This window comes from Cydia pomonella, chromosome 25, assembly GCF_033807575.1.
Source record: "Cydia pomonella isolate Wapato2018A chromosome 25, ilCydPomo1, whole genome shotgun sequence".
NCBI classification, from domain to species: domain Eukaryota; kingdom Metazoa; phylum Arthropoda; class Insecta; order Lepidoptera; family Tortricidae; genus Cydia; species Cydia pomonella.
In genome coordinates this window covers 2,114,077-2,134,074 of record NC_084727.1, presented here as the reverse complement: position 1 = coordinate 2,134,074, position 19,998 = coordinate 2,114,077, and the positions used below count along the sequence as shown (strand labels likewise).

The window sequence follows — 19,998 nt, the reverse complement described above, 5'->3', positions numbered from 1 at the left end:
TTGACGTCACGGCAAGGTCTGCAATCTCTAATGCCAATTACATTCATACTTTATCAGGCCTGAAATCAGGACCCGATTTCGGGTCCGAGAAAGAATATTTTTCCGTTTCATCTCTCTCTCTCTGATCAAATATCAGCACATCGTTTACAATATTTGAAATTTAAAAAATGGTTCATATGCTAAAATAACAAACTTTTTATATTTTTATACTACGTCGGTGGCAAACAAGCATACGGCCCGCCTGATGGTAAGCAGTCTCCGTAGCCTATGTACGCCTGCAACTCCAGAGGAGTTACATGCGCGTTGCTGAACGGCGTTCTGTCCTCCACTTTATATCTCCATGAGACGCGACTTTAAGTGAGAGGGAGAAAGAGATATGCTGACCGGACCAAACCTTCGGTCCGGTACGCCCGTGTGTTAGAACTGTTTTCTGCTTCACGATCTGGGTGGCGTCACATCTGTCAATGTCATATATGTATGTATACATGTCTGCATTTCATTATATTCTTCATATTCATTTGAGTTGTTTATTGTTATTTTTTTTGTATAATTTCGTATGGGTCAAGTAGTTTCTTAATAACGTCAAATTCTATTATTCGTAAAATACACGAGTTATATTATCGAACTAGAGCAGCCGCTCCGTAAGCAAAGCATTGGTTAGAAATTGATAAAGTTACCTATTAGTTCGCGATACAGTGCCCGATAGGATTTAGTACTGAGGATAGATTAAAAAATAAATACTGTATTCGATATAAACATCAAATCTTGGCGTAACCGTTTGCGTCCGTAGTGGTTTCACTGTAATGGAGACAGGCGGCCGCAGCTTGTCGCCGAAAGTAAAAGAGGAGCCAGAATGGCACAGCGCGGAAGACGAGGTGCCTCCGAGTGTAATATTGTTACCAGAACATAGTGAGTATTGATTTATGTGCGGTGAGTATGCTAATGGCTCCGTGTGTAATAATCTATGTATATAAATGTGAAAGACCTGACTGACTGACTTAAATCAACGCATAGCCCAAACCGCTGGGACTAAAAAGTCCAATTTGGCAAGTAGGTTCCTTATAAGGTCTAGGGGTCCACTAAGAAAGGATTTTTCAAAATTTATCCTCTAAAGGGGTGAAATGGGGGTCCAAAGTTTGTATGGAGAAACAAGATTAGTTAGACTACTTTATTCCAAATTTCACAGGAGTATTCCTAAAGATAAATGAGTAAACACGTGTTTCAGGTTTTTTGAAAATTCAACCCCTAAGTGGGGGGAAAAGTCCCCAATAGGGTTGATATCTCAAAATATTAATATGGGTACCTAGACTGTGAAACACTCCGATTGGCAATGGGGCTACGCTTAGAGGCCCCAATCTGCGCACCGCACAAATGCTCCTGTGGCTTTGAGGTGGACCAGCTGGGACACCACGGACTTGCTTGCCAAGGTAGCGCGGGTCGCCTTTTGCGCCACGCTGCGCTTAACGACGTAATCCGTCAGTCACTTGCCACTGTCAACGTTCCGGCTATACTGGAGCCTGCCGGTACTGCCAGAGACGATGGCAAGAAACCAGACGGGATGTCTTTGATTCTGTGGAGGATGGGATGTGTGCTCTTGTGGGTTGCAACTTGTGTTGACACGCTGGCACCTTCCCACCTCCACGGTACTACACACAAAGCCGGCGCGGCGGCGGAAGCGGCAGAGGCCCTCAAAAAACGCAAATACGGGAGTCTCTACACCAACTACAACTTTGTTGCATTTGGAGTCGAGACTCTTGGTCCGTGGCGCCCCGCAGCACAGGGCCTATACCGGCAATTGGCGAAACGGCTGGTGGATGGGACCAGGGATAAGAGATCTGGCAGCTTCCTCGCCCAACGCTTGAGCATAGCGATCCAGTGAGGAAATGCTGCCAGCATCTTCGGTACCATGCCACGGGGGCCCATTTTAGATTTAGATTTTTAGTTTTATATAGTAGTTTTAGTTTATTTAATTGTAGTACTTATATATTTTAATAAAATAGAGTATCGTTTTCATAGTATTTTGAGATGCTAATTACAAAAATCGCATCAAAATTAAAATATAACGTAGTCAAAGTGGGGGTGCAATGGGGTTGAAATCTCAAAATATCAATATGGGTATCGTTTCTATGGTTTTATGGGACGCTAATTACAAAAATGGGATCAAAATTAAAATATAACATAGCCGACGTGAACTATGGCCCCTGGTGGGGAATGCTAATTACGAAGATAGCATAGATTTTGAAATTGGACGGTTGTAACATACACGCTGATTTACTGCCACACGTGATCCAGACTTTTGAGAATGCAATCCCTTAAAGTAAATTTTTTTGAGCTACAAAATTAAAAATGTATGAATAAATTATAAGATTACAAATATTTTCTAATCTATATATATAAATGCACGTGTCCTGACTGCCTCATCAACGCAGAGCCTTATACGGCATGCTACGTCAGGCCTCCGTGCTACGTCATCCCTTCACGTGGGGTTACATCACACCACGGTACCCGTTAGCCGATGCACCGTTGTAATTGATGATTGTGAAATCGATATATCGAATATTTGAGGTCAAGGCCAATCATTACTCCTAAATCGTTTAGGTTGGACACCTAGTTTAAGGTTTTATTGTAATTTTGCACCCAATATATTCTATTCTGTAGTCCAGACCTCTTATCATTTACCTCCTCCTGCCACTACCTACGTATATAATTAGCTCCATGGCTGATGTTCATAGTAAAAACTGATGATAAAGACTAATTATACAGGATTTGTGTAACATACCATCCCATTACCGGTGCCACGCCCATCATAGGTGTAGTATTGTATACAACAAGCTTTATTTTATACCTTTGTGTAACAACCTTTATATGCCAACGTCAAATGAAAATTTGAATATCTTTCTTTGTCATCTTATAAACAACAAGATTAAATAACTAGATTTTTAATTATGCTTTTAATATGACAATAGGGATGTTTACTATAATTAATTTAAAATATATGGGCACATTACCAAATGGCAGCGGCATTGGGGATATCTGTAGATATCATTACTATGATTATGATCTCGTATTACTATGATTTACGATTGAAATTAAAGTTGTTGAAAGTCTCAATATAAATACATCCCTGACTTTTATTATAATGCTTGACTAGTAGTAGTTTTTTGATACTTCCCATTTTACATACACTAACATTAAAAGTGTATATAACTCACAAGAATAACATATTGTAAGATTGAAACAACGTTTTCGGCCATAATGCATGTATTTCTTTTTCATCTTACTCGTTACTTAATTCTATTTCTATCCCTTTCATTCGATCAATCATTCTTCTCTTTCTTTCTGATGTATATTCAAGCATACTGTCTCTTTCACGCAATACGTTTCTTTCTACACAGCACCTTACAATATTATCCAAGAACTATAGCAGTATGTTCTATCTAGTTAGCTTCCATGGGACGTACCAAATAAAACAACACACCCAATGTACCTGCGGACCTCTAGTAGTTTTTTTTTCAATTCCCTACTATTATTATTGCTTATTAATATCATAGGATATTAACGACTAGCTTTGAAAGAAAACATCGTGAGGAAACCTGCATATTTACATCTGCAAATAACATTAAAGATGTATGTGAAGTCCCTAACCCGCATTGGGCCAGCGTGGGGATCATAGCCCAAACCCTCTCGCGCATGGGAGGAGGCCTGGGCGGCTACCGGGAAAATCGAAATTCGTCAATTGCGGGCATATTTCTCTGTCACTCTAATTACGTCTTGTGAGAGTAAAAGAGAAAGATCCCCGCAATTTGCGAATTTCGGTTTTCGCGGTAGACCCCCTGTGCCCAGCAGTGGGACGTATTGGGAGCGTGCACGACTGTCACGCAACCTAGTGTCCGCAAGTCTAGGGGAAAACGTCAATTCACTTCATCTTATAAAACTACTCCAAAACTAAAAACTACTGAACGGATTTTCATACGACTTTCATCTATCAATAGAGTGATTCTTGAGGAAGGCTTAAGTATATAACTTGTTAAGGTTTTGTGTAAATTGGTTGAAATATAAGATGTTGTCGTAAAAAATCACGCTGGCTAGGAGCTTTCATGGAAAACGCTGCCTAATCCGTTTGAGCTATAACAACACAATGTATGGTGGGGTTGTTTCTCATTCATAGGTCTACAAAAAAGTCCGCGATGTTAAATGTCTATCTTTTAAGGATAACTTACTATACGTATTCGTAACTTCTAGAAAAAGATCACGTAATATGTGGCATTTGCAAAGCTATTTACATGGATACATTATTAACAATTATCCTATTTCTATAACAGTGACATTAGCGTGTGAGAAACATCTAGTTAAATGTGGAATATTGTTTACAGTGCGAGTAAAGGTGGAGGTAGAGTTTGACGAGCCCTCGCCGGGCTCGAGCAACGACGTGTTACAGCGCCTACCGCCGCTTGTTGGTAAGTATCTTTTGGGACAGATTTTTATTATTGTGTCTGTTTTTTTTCGTTGGATTTCGATAAAATGGGGCTGATTTGAAGAACTCATAATTTCGACCCCCGAAAAACTTGCCCCGAAATTAATTTACGTAGTTTTACGTTGTGTAACGAAAATACCATACATGTTTGTAACTCAAGGGAAGATTTAGGACATACGGTGATATGGCGCCTATATTGTATTGTATAGAATATAGATCTATCCACTACATTTCATCAAAATCTTACAAATAAATAAAAATCGTTCCTTTAGAAAGTTAGTGCTACAGACAAAAACTAACAACTAACAGATAAAAACTAACAAACAAAGAAAATAAAGATATCAAATCTTCGTTTCTATTATTTGATTATTTAAACATTAACTATGTTTGGTTGCAGCTTCAACTAACAAGTTAACAACGCTAAATCCGGCGCACCAACGCGCCTGTCTCACCTCCATACCCTGTCCTCCTCTCGTACCGCTCAGCAAACCCCGCTCTACTCCGCTACCACAAGCGAGGCACACCGGAGCAACTCAAAAACAACAGACAAGCTACAACACCGATACAAAAACTTACGTCTGTGACGCTTGCGGGAAAACATATCAACAGAAATACCTACTAATCCGACATCTTCAACTGCACCTAAAGTCTAAGATAGATATAAAAATAAATAGAAAGAAATACGATTGTGGTACATGTGGACTACAATTCTTAAACGAATCCGAACTTCAGAAGCATAAGCTAAGTGAGGGTCACACTGGACTTAGGAAATACCCGTGCGACGAATGCGAAAAAGAATTTTCATGCACAAACTCCTTAAACTTACATAAAATGATCCACAGTGGAGAGAGACCATTCCCCTGCGAAATGTGCAAAAAGCGGTTCAGACAACAGAATGAATTGGGCAAACATATTATGAGAATACATACTAATGAACGGCCGTATAAGTGTGAAGCGTGTGGAAAGCTATTTAAAACTGTAGCTGATTTACGACTACATATAAGGTTACACACTGGTGAAAAACCGTTTAAATGCGATATGTGTCAAAAAAGCTTTTATGATTCAGACTCTATGACTAAACATAGACGGGTCCACACTGGCGACAAGCCATACAAGTGTAAAACTTGTGAAATGCAGTTCATGCATAGAAGTGGTTTAATCACACACATACGAGTCCACACCGGTGAAAAACCATACTCATGCGAAATATGTGGGAGAAAGTTTTCGCAAAGAAACATATTGGTGAATCATAGAAGAACCCATACTGGTGAAAAATTTTCATGTGATGTATGTAATAAACAGTTTACACGTACTCATAAATTGAAGGTACATAAACAGAAACATTTGAACGAAACCACAGAGAATCTAGATGATCACTGTTAGATAAAGAAATATTATTGTGAAATCCGTTTATATTGACCAACCGTTTACTATGAAGTAATTCCTGTGCGAAGTTTGGTTTTCATATAAAATTATCTGTAATTAAGTCGAATAAGATGACTTCCCTTATAAAACCTGTAGATAGTATTTTCATGAAATTATGATTGCGAGGAAGTTTGATGCGTGCGTGGCGTGTAATGTGTTTTAGATTTGATTCTCAGTGACAATTTGATAATTGGTATAAAATTAATAAAACCCATCTCTCATGAAGGAATTTGAGATTAATTTGGAAAACTTAACACAATAGGAAATATTACTGCAATATTCTGCCGCCAGAGTGCAGCACGTGTCTTAAATCATAGAGTAACTTATACATACTGCGCCTTAAACTGTATTTTGACAAGTTTTCACAGATAGTAAAATGTGACATTGATGCATCAATGCGGTTTGTTTACTAAGGGCCTACCGGGAAACTCGAAATTTAGTCATCTGCGTCTTTATCGCTCAAATTAATATTCCCTATGAAGAAGTTGATCAACTATATTTTATATGACATCCTAGTTACTAGTCACTTCTTTTCGATATTATATCGTCAGGTGACAAGCAAAACTTACTAATTACCAACACAAGTTCATAGCAATAATGAATCATATTACTACTCCACGCGGAGCCACCAGACGCGCGAGGCAATTTCCTCGCGCAAAAAACGACCAGTGTAGACGTGCCTCGGCCGCGGCGGCACGCTCGCTTGCCTCGCGGGTAAGCTCGCTCTGTGCGGACCCGCCTTTTAAAAAAATAAATAAATATTATTGGACATTATTACACCTATTGACTAAGTCCCACAGTAACCTCAATAAGGCTTGTGTTGAGGGTACTTAGACAACGATATATATAATATATAAATATTTATAAATACTTAAATACATAGAAAACACCCATGACTCAGGAACAAATATCCATCCTCATCACACGAATAAATGCCCTTACCAGGATTTGAACCCGGGACCATCAGCTTCGTAGGCAGGGCTTGGTAGGCCTATTGAATTGTTATGCAGATGTGTCAAGGGTGTATTTCTGTTCTGAGCTTAAATTAAGTAACTTTCTTAAAGGAACCGCTATTCTAGTCAATTCCATTTTGGGGACAATCAATGATTTATTTTTATCGGTCCCTACGAGCGTGTACACTTAGTACACCTGTTTGCATGTTGATTACTGTTAAGTATGCGTTTATACATTTGCTACTAAACGCAGGTACTATCTCGGACGATCGATATCCGAAATGTCATTGATATGTCATTCATAGTTTTCAATTGTTTGGTGGATTTGAATATAATGTTCGTGTTACAACTACGCTATTCATTATTTTTTTACAAAAAACAATTAACTGCCATTCAGTTTCCTTAAATCTACTTAGCCATGCCCCGAAGTTAACGGTGTTTAAAAAAACCGGACAAGTGCGAGTCGGACTCGCCCACCGAGGGCTCCGTACTTTTTTAGTATTTGTTGTCATAGCGGCAACAGAAATACATCATCTGTGAAAATTGCAACTGTCTAGCTATCACGGTTCATGAGCTACAGCCTGGTGATAGACGGACGGACGGACAGCGGAGTCTTAGTAATAGGCGTTTTACCCTCTGGGTACGGAAACCTAAAAAACACCTGCACCAAATGTGTAATTAATTGTCCTGCTTAAATAAATAACATTTTAAAAAATCAAAAAATATTTATTATTAAAAAGCGCATTAATTTAATACGGTCACGTCCGAAAATATCGACACCAAAAATATTACACGACTTCATTGCCAGTATAATATTAATATAGTGTATACATATTTTTGGCACATTTTTTGTATCGAGATTTTTAGACGCGACTGTACATGGAATGAGGCCCGCCCAGTGAGCAAAGTTGCTTGGGTTGAGAACTGATATTCCTAAGGTTACATGAGGGAGGTCAATGCCGGATTTAGAGGTCTGGAGGCCTCGGGCAATAAAGGAGTGGAGGCCCCGGGCCCCAAATTGTTTCCAAATAAAATGGTAAATTTTCCGTATTCTCTATTGTGGGGGGCCCCTCTTTTGTGGAAGCCCGGGGCAGTAGCCCCGGTTGCCCTCCCTCTAAATCCGGCCCTGAGGGAGGTACTTGTCATCAAAAATAAAATACACTAAACTAAGCATGCTTGCTTGCGGGTTTACGCTCGCGCCAGTCTGTATGTGTGTTTTTTAATTTCCCTGGAGTCATTAAAAAACTCTACCTATTCCTATTTTATTTTGAATAGAATTTCAACCTCAAGTCCACGATTTACGGTTTTACAAAGGCTCAAATCGCTGCCCATTCGACGTCGTAGAGACATACATCTACTTTCCCTTCTCTTTAGCGTCCTATTCTCTCCTTCTCCCCCTTATCTTTCGGAGAGATTTAAATTCTTAGCAGATGGGAGCGGGCGCCGGCTCCGTTCCGTGCAGATCTCTCTCTGGCTATCCCGCCTCACCTATGACACGTCTTTTACTGTGTACTTTGTCAAATTGTGGAATTCGTTACCGTCTTTTCTTCGACAGTGTCAATACTCAATAGCCGAGCATACGCGCGAAGTTGCCTCGCGCGTATAGGTACTCGCTCTGTGTGGATCAGGCGAATCGATCGCATGGCTAATTCGACGACCGGTTTGGCCTAGTGGGTAGTGACCCTGCCTACGAAGCTGATGGTCCCGGGTTCAAATCCTGGTAAGGGCATTCGTGTGATGAGCATGGATATTTGTTCCTGAGTCATGGATGTTTTCTATGTATTTAAGTATTTATAAATATTTATATATTATATATATCGTTGTCTAAGTACCCTCATCACAAGCCTTATTGAGCTTACTGTGGGACTTAGCCAATTTGTGTAATAATGTCTTATAATATTTAAAAGGCGAATTTAAAAAAGTTGTGGCTTTCGGACGGAACTTAATCTAAAAGATGTGTGCAGTTAGGTAGTTTTTGTACTTATATATTAGTACGGGCGGGGACCGTATGATCTGCTATGTCCGATCCGAATTCGAGATTCTGAAGTAAAGTAAAACAACTGTAATCTTTTTATAACATGTAATTAAAAAATATTAAACTAGATGACAAAAAATTGCTTTGTTACATAGTTAGACACTAATTAAAACTCGCGACAGACAAATATTTTTTTAGAAATATCTTCGATTATCGGTCTTGTTTTATTCAGAACTATGGACCAATATCAAATCAGTTATTTTTTTCTATTTATAAATACACTACTTAATTGAAAACTAATGTTATTGTTTATAATGGCGAAAATCCTCTGCAGCGATATCGAATGTGTAAAAAAAAATGTCAAGCACAAATTAAAGATAACAGCATTATCCAAAGTCCCTAAGTCCTTTTGAAAGCACAAGTCGAACTTTGAACTATAATGAAAACTTTTAACTTCTTCTTTTATTTTTCTTTTTGATCTCGAAACTGCAAAAATGATTTTAACTTTACATGATCATGCGCCGTCAGCTATGGATTCGTTTTTCATGTTTCTTCAAATATTTCAACACTGCAAACTGTTTTTTACATACTTCACAGGAGTATGGCATTTTGCCCTCATGTGTACGTCTATGGATAGCCAAACTTTTCACATCCCAAAATTCTTTTTTACAATTCTTGCAACTTAATTTTTTGGCACCCACATGGATTCTTCTATGCTTACCTAAGTCACTTGAAGTCCTAAACTGTCTCTCACAATCGTCACACTGAAAGGGTTTTTCATTTGTATGAATTCGTTTATGTCTGCTCAAAACACTTAGCTGTGCAAATTGTTTTTTGCACACATCGCACGCATACGGTTTTTCACCAGTGTGGATTCGCCTATGCCTCGCAATGTCGCTGGAATCTCGAAATTGTTTCTCGCATATTTCGCACCAAAATGCCTTGTTTCCTGTATGTTGTTTTTTCTGTTTGATTTCTGAATATATATAGTTTTCTATAGGTATACATTCACTAGCGGCTTTTTTGATGTGCTGAATTAAGTCCTGTTTTTGTTGGAATGTTTTGCCGCAGGTATCACAGTTATATTCGTCTTCGTTTCTGTCGGTTTGTCGGTCGCCAATATCGCCAGGGTGTGTCTCTTCTGATTGGTGTATGGTGTCCCGTTTGGTCTCCTGTGTGACTGACTGGTTTGAATCTGTAACCACACGTTTTGTTTTTAGGTTATTTGAAAAATCAATAATTACCTAAGTGTGAAAATGTAGTTATTGTATGTATGTTTGGATCAATTTTTGCAAACTAAATTAGACCCACTTCCCTTTATCCGATTGAATTACTTATAAACACTAGACCCTACTCATAGTGTTGTTCCTGCCGGTGAGTAAGGTTGCCAGAGCGTGGGAGGTTTGTTAGGGTAGGCAACGCGCATGTAACTCCTCTGGAGTTGCAGGCGTACATAGGCTACGAAGACTGTTTACATCAGGCGGGCGTAAGCTTGTTTGCCACCGACGTAGTATTAAAAAAAAAAAAATTGTCAAACATTATCATGCCAAATAATCGAAGTTATCAGAAGTGTTCAAAAAATAGTGTCACATAACCAATATTTTTAGCGATAAGACCGCCTGTTGTTTACCTCTTCTTTATTGGTACTGTTTCTGTATTGAGATGTGCAATAAAGAGTATTTGTATTGTATTGTATTGTATTTTTCTGGAATGCTCCAAAAAACAGTTTTTTTAGGAAAGCATTAGTTTTTTTATTATATTTATTGATTGGTTAATACTTTTCCAGTAAAACAACATCACCAAATAAATCATTATCATGTGGTTTATCTACCAGTGCCGAAGCATCCATAGAATTACACTTTAAATACACTTTCTAGTTTTATATATATTTGCCACAGTCCCAATTTGGCCTTTGAAGTTACCTCAATACACCATTAACATGAAGATATTTATCAGCAAAATTATGTCATATACTAATGCAATGATCTCAAGCAGTATGTTGTTTCTTCTTCCTCAGCGAATATGCGCCCACTGTTGGGCATACGCCAAATCTCCACCAAGCAGCCCAATTTGCTGCCTGCTTGCTTCCTCCAGAGTGGGCCTGCAATCTTATTGATGTCAGGTCCGTCATTGGATCTCCTTGTTTCAGATTCTATCCCAGAGAGATATACCGAGCATATTGTGTTCCATAGCTTTGTGCAACTGTGAGCCTCATCATTCCGCACATTGTAGGTCATGGCGGGCAGTGCACACTGGTTAAACACCTTGGTCTCCAGTGACTATGGTATTTTATGATTGTTACTCAATATTAACTACAAATAAGACAGCATAACTCTTCAAGTGGCATATGTAGTTTTTGAGTTATTGGAATTTTGATTTTATTTCAATTAATCAAATTCGAAATTTAAGTGACATAATCTTCAGCAGCAGCGAGATCTTGGTATCATTATAACTGATAACTTAAAATGGGAAGAACACATTTTGGGGTTGACCAAAAAAGCCAACTCTATATTATATATGATCAAGAAAGCTTTTCGTTATATGGATAAGAATCTTTTCATTAGGCTCTATAAGACATATATAAGACCCTTATTGGAATATGCCTTCCAAATTTGGAATCCATATTTCCGGAAGGACATTGATATTATTGAAAAAGTCCAAAGAAGAGCAACAAAACTGGTTCCATCTCTTCGCAACCGACCATATGAGAATAGGTTAAAGGAATTGGGCTTGACAACCCTAGAGCAGCGAAGGCAACGCGGTGACTTAATAGAAACATACAAAATACTTACAGGACACTACAACGTACCCGCATTGAGTGATATTTTCACTCGGAATATGTGTGACAGACTGAGAGGACATTCTCTGAAGCTGACACGGACGCAGAGTAGTAGCAACCCAAGACGACACTTCCTGTCTAACCGTGTAGTGAAAGTGTGGAACAGTTTGCCCGAATCCGTAATCAGTGCACCCTCAGTGAATTCTTTTAAAAATAGACTCGACAAACATTTTATTAATGGACAAAACACAAGTGCAGGACATTGATGTGCACATATCAGCTATAAGCTGCCTGTGCATTTATAAATAATAATAATAATAATAATAATAATCAGTCGGGAGTCGACGGTCTACCACTCCAAGGGATAACATGTACGTACGTTCTACGTAGTTCTGTCTAATCACAAAAATACAAAGTAGCAATAGTAAAACACTTCATACTAAGGCTGCGAACTGAATGCACCATCAACCAAAATAGACTCATTCAAATCAATACAATCTGATCAAGTCTTGAATGAATTTGTTTTGGACCACATTGGCAGAGGCAGTCACCGCCCGTCGTCGCCGCTACCCGCGCCGCCATGGGAACCAAATTCAATTCGTAAACATGCTAATATAGTACAATTCAGACAAGCATTCTGTTTGCAGTATCCCTAGAGGATAGTAGTAGCTCTTACTCTGAGCCGCTCTACTATTCCTTATAAATATAGAATATACTAAAACATACTGTGTTCCCCTGCTCTGTCCCACTTAGGTTCCACCTTCACACGCTGCGACACGCTGCCATCGCTTGCCGCCATTAAAACGCAGATTTTTATATGTCAAGTAACAATAAGTATATTTATAAACATCGGATTAACTAGTTTGTTATTGCGATCAATGAATTTTGTTATATCTAGTTCGATGAGCTTGATTTTAATTGAACACAATTTAAAATGGTAAAAAATTATAGTACTGGGAAGGACAGATTCACGCAAAGAATATACTGAGAACTGTGATATAAAATTAAATTAATTAACAATTGAATGATAACAAATAGTGTTCACGAAAATTCCTCTTACGTATCAAATGACAGCATAGACATACAATATAACAATGACAGTCAGTAATGACATGACATTGATATGATATGACTTGTTTTTTTTTCCACTGATTTTTAGTGAGAGGGGGCCTACCGCGAAAACCGAAATTCGCAAATTGCGGGATCTTTCTCTTTTACTCTTAGTAAGACGTCATTAGAGTGACAGAGAAAAATGCCCGCAATTGACGAATTTCGATTTTCCCGGTAGCCGCACAGAATGGCTTGCCACAGATTAGCCATTATGAAATATCCAACAGACGGGCGTACGGGATCACAAACTTGATCAGTCAGCTTGGAGTACGCCTGTCTGCTATTTCTTATATAATAGTTACTACAGACAACCGCACCGCAACCTTGGTGCCGTCAAAATATTTCTTTCTCGCTCTCACTTCTAGCTGCGTCCTTAACGGCCGTACGGCGGACCACCTAAAGTGCCAATTACATCCACACTTCCGATATCGGGCCCAAAATCAGTCCCGATGTCGGGCCTGATAATCATCCGTTTCACGGAATATCAGCACATCGTTGACAATATTTAAAATGTAAAAAATACTTTGTCTCTAATTGCCAAAAATGTTCAACATTTGATATTTTTGCATATGATTCCATAAGTCCAGAACTGTCAAATACACAGCCCAAATTATGTGATTTTGCGACAACTATGAAAGTGCGCACTTGGGGACTCCAAATGGTCTATAAAATTTCCAAATTTAATTTCTGGGCGGCTACCGGGAAAATCGAAATTCGTCAATTGCGGGCATTTTTCTCTGTCACTCTAATGACGTCTTACTAAGAGTAAAAGAGAAAGATCCCCGCAATTTGCGGATTTGGTAGGCCCCCTAATCTGATTTTTAGTGACAAAGATATGCTGACCGGTTCATACTCGCGTCCGATACGCCCGTCTGTTACAAATTTAATATTGATTATTCTGGTCTATGGTAGTTTTCGGTTTGTGTTTTGTTTTAATCTGTCAGGTCAGCGTATATGACGTTAATTCCTTGTGTAGGTTATGCGAAAAATGCGAACAGTATTTTCATGCAATTTTTCTATTTACACAGCCAATATCTTTTAAACAATAAGTCCTGTACACTTTTTTACCGTCTTTACTATATAGTTCATATACAGTAACGACGACAGTTCTTAAATTTTAGGTTCCAAAAAATTGTATCTTATCAAATTAAAATGAAGTAATCGATCGTACTACATAATACTGTTCTCCAGCACCTAGACATACCCACATACAGACCTATGATCTTAAACGTCCACTGAAATGGAGGGACATTATGTGTCTGTGGAAATAGTGGCCGTGAAAGAGGAACCCGGGGAAAATGGTGTGAACGAGGCGCCCGAAGAGCAGACAAATGTGCCGTCACCTGAATATAGTGAGTTTTATGTGTGGCCATGACCATAGACAAATAAGCAACCTTAGAGTGCTCTATTCATTTTTTTTAAATAATTAGTAATAAGTTATATGGGGGAAGGGAAAAAAGTGTCCCTGAACTGAAAAAAATTTCATACATTTTTGAACCCTCCATTCTGTTGCTGTCATACAAAGTGGATTAAAATGGTATTGGTATGGAAATAAATATTAGGACATACTTACACTTACACTGTCCTGTTACAGAGTCCCACGGTAAGCTCAAGAAGGTTTGTGTTGTGGGTACTCAGCCAACAATATATATAATATATAAATACTTAAATACATAGAAATCACCCATGACTCAGGAACAAATATCTGTGTTCATCACACAAATATATGCCCTTACCGGGATTCGAACCCAAGACCATCAGCTTCATAGGCAGGGTCAGTACCCACTAGGCCAGACCGGTCGTCAAATATATATCCTAGGACACTTTCTTTTCTATTTATCATCAAGTGATTTTTCTTAGTAAAATATCAGAAATCTCAATTTCAATTCAATTTCATTTATGACCATATTATTTTTAATAAATATAAGTTTATATAATAACATAAACTATTTCACTTTCATTCACAGTTCAGATTAAGCTAGAGTGTAAGAGAAAAATTGTCAAGCAAGAGCCCGCCTGTTCCGAGCAGTACAAGGACGTCATTGAGGCCAAAGATGACCATGAAGTCCAAGACGACCATGAGGTCAAAGACAACTATGAGGTCAAAGACAAGTGTGAGGTCAAAGATGACCATGTGAGCACAGGGAGTGCAGGTGAGAGGTCTTTCTTATCTTACTGCCCTTTGACGTTCCCGATAAGAAAATAATGGTTAGTTCCCCTAGTTATCACCAAGTTGTTCCCAGGGGTAATGGTGAAAACTGGTTTCATTGTATCTGTTCTCAGTTAAGATAACAAATCCCAGCAGTTCCCACCAACTAGGTTCGCGATAAACTCAAATACTACTGAATGGATTTTAATGCGGTGGTTTTCACCTATCAATAGAGTGATGAGTGTTTCTTTTGATTTTTATTGAGACTTTGGACACTCTAGGTGAACATGTCAGTCTCATGGGTGCTTTCATAGTTCCCTACGCAAGGGAGAGATCAATAAAGTGGTAATTTTTTTTATACTACGTTGGTAGCAAACATGTGGCCTGCCTGATGGTAAGCAGTCTCCGTAGCCTATGTACGCCTGCAACTTCAAAGGTGTAACGTGAGCGTTGCCGACCCTAAACCCGCCCCCCCCTCGTTGAGCTCTGGTAACCTTACTCACCGACAGGAACACAACACTATGAGTAGGGTCTAGTGTTATTTACTTAAATATCCAATTTAATCCAGATTTGTAAGTTGTGACTGAAAAAAGAATGAATAGTATCGCATTGCGTCAAAAACGGTACGCATACGACGCGTCTCTGCGATTCCGTATCGTGACCGTTTTTTAAGCTGCGGTGTGCTCGCACCTTAATTATGGTTTTAAGTTCAACTCCGTAGCTCCACGCGTTCCCGAGATAAAGGGTCTTGACAGACAGACGGAAAGTTCTCCTCTATAGTTCGCATTTTAAATGAAATATATTCATTTTTCGCGATTCACATGAACCTTGGTGAGCAGGTTCGATAACTATTATTTTTTGGCTATTCGATCTTTCGAAATTTTTAAATGACAGTGCCCTTAAAAAAAGGCTTAGGGGTTCGCTAGGTCTACAGCTCATAGGGCTACTAATGTACTATTCTTTAGAGAATTGCCTTTTTATTAAAAAGTATTCTATTTGTTTTGTTTCAGCTTCTAACCACTTAGTAGCCGCGAAACTGGAGCAAGGACCAGAACCCTCTGCCGCCCTACACGCGCGGCTTGGCAATCAAACAAAACCATTCTCCTGCGACATATGTAACGAGCAGTTTGAGTTCTACAATCATTTAACTGTACATAAGCGACAGCATAAAGGCAAAAAAGTCTACTCCTGCAATATGTGCGAGAAACAATTCTTACGCCGCAGTGAATTGACTGTACATGAACGTTCGCATACTGTAGATAAAACCTACTCGTGTGATTTTTGCGAAAAAAAGTTTTTGCGTTCAAGAGAATTGACAAATCATAGGCGGATACATACCGGGGAAAGGCCCTTCGAATGTGAAGTATGCGAAAAGAAATTTGCGCATGCAAGTATATTGCATTTACATAAACGCATTCATACAGGTGAGAAGAAATACTCATGCGATATCTGCAATAAGCACTTTGCGCGATGGAATGGCCTGGTTATACATAAAAAATACCATACAGGTGACAGGTCACACTGTTGTGATATCTGCGAAATGAAGTTTGTAACATCTACTGATTTGAAGAAACATAAACAGACGCATAATCGTAAAAAGCCATATTTGTGCAAAATTTGTGAACAACAGTTCGATGACAAGAACGCTTTAGTGAAGCACAGACAAAGCCATATAGGAGAAAACACACGTAAGGAATTGCTGTGCGACATTTGTAACAAGTTGTTTGCGAGTTCGGATCATGTGTCCAGACATAAAAAGTTACACAGTGGTGTGAAACCGTATACTTGTGAAGTATGCAAAAAACAATTCGCGAATTCTAGTTACTTGATCAGACATAAAAAAATACACACCGGCGAGAAACCACACACTTGTGATATTTGCGAAAAGCGCTTCACAAATTCCAATGGCTTGACTAGACATAAAAAAACCCACACTGGCGTAAAACCATTTACGTGTGAAGTATGTAAGCAGCAGTTCACTGAATTATTTAATTTAACTCTTCATAAAAGAAAACACACGGGCGAAAAACCGTACTCATGCGACGTATGTGAAAAGAAATTTGCCCGGCCGGATTATTTAAAGATTCATAAACGATTACATGTCGGCGAGACTCCATCAAAGACTGCTGAGTCAGTGTCAAACGTAAATGGTTTGACAGAAAATAAATAACTAGGTTGAGTTAGCCGTATAACTAAAAATTTTAATGCCTAGGTTATGAATAAATACAATGATATGAATACAGTAGTTTTCTTTGATATTTAAAATACTGTATTGTCAGTATTCACCTGATGCAAATACTATTAACATTAATAATTTTGGGAGACACGGGGCCCAACCTGAATTTATTCTAGATCCTCATCTCTCAACATAGTTACAGATTTGCCTACAAGAAACATGAAATGGCCACACGCAACTATGCCGACGAATTGTCAATATCTTCGATTCAAATAAACTGTTAAAATCGCAGCAATTGCGAAGGTCGCTCTCCTTAGCCAAGTTTATATTAGCAATCTTTAGAAATAAAATTGATAGTATAAAACTTGTCGAAGTCTGTGTGCGCCTGTTTGTACCGAACCAATACACCCGCGCGCGACGGCACCCGCTGCTGGCGGGGCGGGGGGGGCGCGGCGCGCACGCAGGCGCACGCGCAGGCGGGGCGGGGCGGGGGGAGGGGCGCGGCGCGCACGCAGGCGCACGCGCAGGCGCCGGTCGCGCGCGCTCACGCACTGCTCGACTCCCTGCTCGAGGCGCAGCCACAGTGCGATTTGTTTGCGAGTGCGATGGAGCGAGTGATAATGGAATGCAAGAGGATATTAGAAAGAGAGATGCCTGAGAGTACTATACCGTTATGAATTCCTGTGTCTTAGCTGCTCATGCGTTATTGCCTTATAATGTTAATGCTTTATGTTGTTAATGTGTTCCAATTTGTGCCGCTTTGGCATTAGCTGTAAGGTGCAATTTGTTATTTGAAATAAATAAATAAAATAAATTAATAAATAAATTTCCACGGTTCCCGATTTGGTGTTTCCTCCGGCCAGTTGTTCAGGAAGCTATCCAGGTCATCCCGCCATCTCCGCCTGGGCCTGCCCCGTCCAATATTGTTGTGTATTATTGTTTAGTTTGAACTACATATTTATCACAATCAGAAAAAAAATAGGAATTAAGAATTCAGATGTCAATACACCATAAACATTTCTTGAATATGGTGGTACACAGACGAAAAATTTAAAAAACAACAAAACAAATTAATTCCTAATTTTACTCTTTATTTTAACGGTTCGTCTTTCACATTATCCAATCTTAGAAACGGGACTTAATAGCGTATTGAGTTTTAAATTTACCTCCGACGTTTCAAGGACGGCGTTGTCCCCGTGGTCTCGGAGAAGACTAGCTAAAGTTGACATCAACCTCTAGCGAGTTTTTCTAACTATCCGCACTTGGTATTGTTTATTTACTTTAACGTTTTGCACACTAGGGATGTTACTCCGGCACACAACACTAACGATATTTGATTTTTCGACTATCGATATTAAGTCCCGTTTCGATGATTTAATAATGTATAAAAATCGTGAAAGTTTAAATCAGTGGTTCGTCTTTCAGTCTGTACTCATATGTTGAATATTGACACGCAGGATTTTATCGACAATTTTATTTCGACATAGGTTCTGTTCATGAACATACGACTACATCCGCAGCAGAGCAAATTGGGACAACAAAACCGCCGACTACTGAAACGCACACTAACACTTTAAATGTATAGAATCACTCGGCAGAATTTTTGTATAAATAGAATAACTATTGTAAATAGTCTCTTTTCTCATTTGGACACTGTGTTTGCTTCATCGACCAGGTTACCCTCCATCACTGTGGCTTAAGACACCTTCCGTGACTCTGTGTTACTTACTTCTCTGACGCAGCGACCCAAAGTGTGTCTTGGCCTCCAACACGACTGCTCGCCACTGATCCCGGTCCTGTGCAGTTTGTCGCCAGTCTTCAACCTGGAGCTCGCGCAGATCCGTGTCCACCACATCCGCCCATCGATACCTAGGTCGACCGGCCGGGCGGCGTGCTGTCGGTTTTCCCTCAAACGCTCTTTTCACCGCCCGATCGGCATGACCGAGCCACCGCAGCCTTTGCGCCTTTGTGACACCCATGATATTTGGCTCAGCTACTATCTGTTCGACTTCGACGTTTTTGCGGATAGTGTTACTAGCAGTGATTATCCAAATACCCATTTCCTTCCAACCTTCCGTCTGTAGCCATAGGTGGCAAAGGTGCAGACATCCCTATTTATTATCTTATACCTTTAAACGAGCAATTCTTATATATATATATATATATTTCTGTGATCTCGAAAACGGCTCTAACGATTTCGCTGAAATTTGGTATATGGGGGTTTTTGGGGGTATACAATCGATCTAGATTAGTCTTATGTTTGCAAAAACGCGGATTTCGAGTTTTCATGCGTTTTTCTTACTTTTTTTAATTTTTATTGTTTTAGACAAGTTTAATTTAGTAAAAAATATAGTTAAGATTATCACCTATACACCACCATATTACAATAAATAGTTATAACCGAGCAACGCTCGGTCGCCCAGGTATTACTTATTTATATGTAAACTGAATCTATGGTAGGGCTAGGGAATTAGGGTTGGTTAGGGCATTAGGAGTTGGGCATATTAGGTTTACAGCTCTTCCATAGATAAACTTAGTTGAATCCCTTCAGGATTTAACAGGTTCTTTCGATTAAATAATGTATACGTCTAATTATCGATAAGTTATAAATATGCCTATTTTGTTATTATCTTTAAAGAAAGAAAGAAAGAAATGACGTTTATTCCATAAAGCACACATACACAGGACAAGAAGACCAGCGCTGTAGCATATATATGTTAGAGCATATGCTGAGTGGTGTCCAATTGTAGCCTCTATTACAGCATCATCACTGTAACTATTGCATGTTAGTATAAGTTACAAGTAGTTATAACACTTATAACTGTTTAGTGTATTAGATCTTCTTTCTTACTTTTTTTGTTTTCTAATGTGGTGCTGTTTGTAGATGGTTTTGCAATAAACGTTTTTCTATTCTATTCTATAAGAAGATGAAAGAAATAAGATATAAAGATAATGAT

At 39.0% G+C, this 19,998-nt stretch overlaps 3 protein-coding genes across 5 annotated transcripts; 2 read left to right on the top strand and 1 right to left on the bottom strand.

The window, feature by feature from the left end:
• Positions 1 to 7: 7 nt before the first annotated feature.
• On the top strand, positions 8 to 18,846 carry LOC133531719 (zinc finger protein 239-like). 2 transcript variants are annotated; one of them, XM_061870097.1, is made up of 3 exons: positions 8 to 909; positions 4,374 to 4,457; positions 18,529 to 18,846. In XM_061870097.1, the coding sequence occupies exons 1-3, from the start codon at positions 804 to 806 to the stop codon at positions 18,624 to 18,626; spliced, it is 288 nt and encodes a 95-aa protein (XP_061726081.1). In that variant the 5' UTR covers positions 8 to 803; the 3' UTR covers positions 18,627 to 18,846. The 2 variants fall into 2 exon arrangements, with proteins under 2 accessions (XP_061726081.1, XP_061726079.1); XM_061870095.1 differs by lacking the exon at positions 18,529 to 18,846 and adding an exon at positions 4,872 to 9,093 and having other exon boundaries at positions 174 to 909.
• On the bottom strand, positions 8,919 to 19,249 carry LOC133531723 (zinc finger protein 22-like). Of its 2 annotated transcripts, none has more exons than XM_061870102.1 (2): positions 18,771 to 19,249; positions 8,919 to 10,022 (listed from the first exon to the last, which is right to left on the bottom strand). In XM_061870102.1, the coding sequence occupies exons 1-2, from the start codon at positions 19,099 to 19,101 to the stop codon at positions 9,352 to 9,354; spliced, it is 1,002 nt and encodes a 333-aa protein (XP_061726086.1). In that variant the 5' UTR covers positions 19,102 to 19,249; the 3' UTR covers positions 8,919 to 9,351. The 2 variants fall into 2 exon arrangements, 1 of the variants encoding a protein (XP_061726086.1); XR_009801581.1 differs by lacking the exon at positions 18,771 to 19,249 and adding an exon at positions 10,750 to 11,240 and having other exon boundaries at positions 9,894 to 10,022.
• On the top strand, positions 13,683 to 17,103 carry LOC133531708 (zinc finger protein 883-like). The gene is made up of 3 exons (XM_061870081.1): positions 13,683 to 14,068; positions 14,684 to 14,869; positions 15,876 to 17,103. Exons 1-3 carry the CDS (start codon positions 13,957 to 13,959, stop codon positions 17,033 to 17,035), a joined length of 1,458 nt encoding a protein of 485 aa, XP_061726065.1. The 5' UTR covers positions 13,683 to 13,956; the 3' UTR covers positions 17,036 to 17,103.
• Positions 19,250 to 19,998: the final 749 nt, after the last annotated feature.

Coding starts and splice junctions, on each gene's coding strand:
- LOC133531719 (XM_061870095.1), top strand. CDS start 804: ATGGAGACAGGCGGCCGCAGCTTGTCGCCGAAAGTAAAAGAGGAGCCA. Junction 910..4,373: donor AATATTGTTACCAGAACATA/GTGAGTATTGAT, acceptor TATTGTTTACAG/TGCGAGTAAAGGTGGAGGTA. Junction 4,458..4,871: donor GCGCCTACCGCCGCTTGTTG/GTAAGTATCTTT, acceptor GTTTGGTTGCAG/CTTCAACTAACAAGTTAACA.
- LOC133531708 (XM_061870081.1), top strand. CDS start 13,957: ATGGAGGGACATTATGTGTCTGTGGAAATAGTGGCCGTGAAAGAGGAA. Junction 14,069..14,683: donor TGTGCCGTCACCTGAATATA/GTGAGTTTTATG, acceptor TTTCATTCACAG/TTCAGATTAAGCTAGAGTGT. Junction 14,870..15,875: donor TGTGAGCACAGGGAGTGCAG/GTGAGAGGTCTT, acceptor GTTTTGTTTCAG/CTTCTAACCACTTAGTAGCC.
- LOC133531723 (XM_061870102.1), bottom strand. CDS start 19,101: ATGGGTATTTGGATAATCACTGCTAGTAACACTATCCGCAAAAACGTC. Junction 10,023..18,770: donor TGGGTCGCTGCGTCAGAGAA/GTAAGTAACACA, acceptor GTGTGGTTACAG/ATTCAAACCAGTCAGTCACA.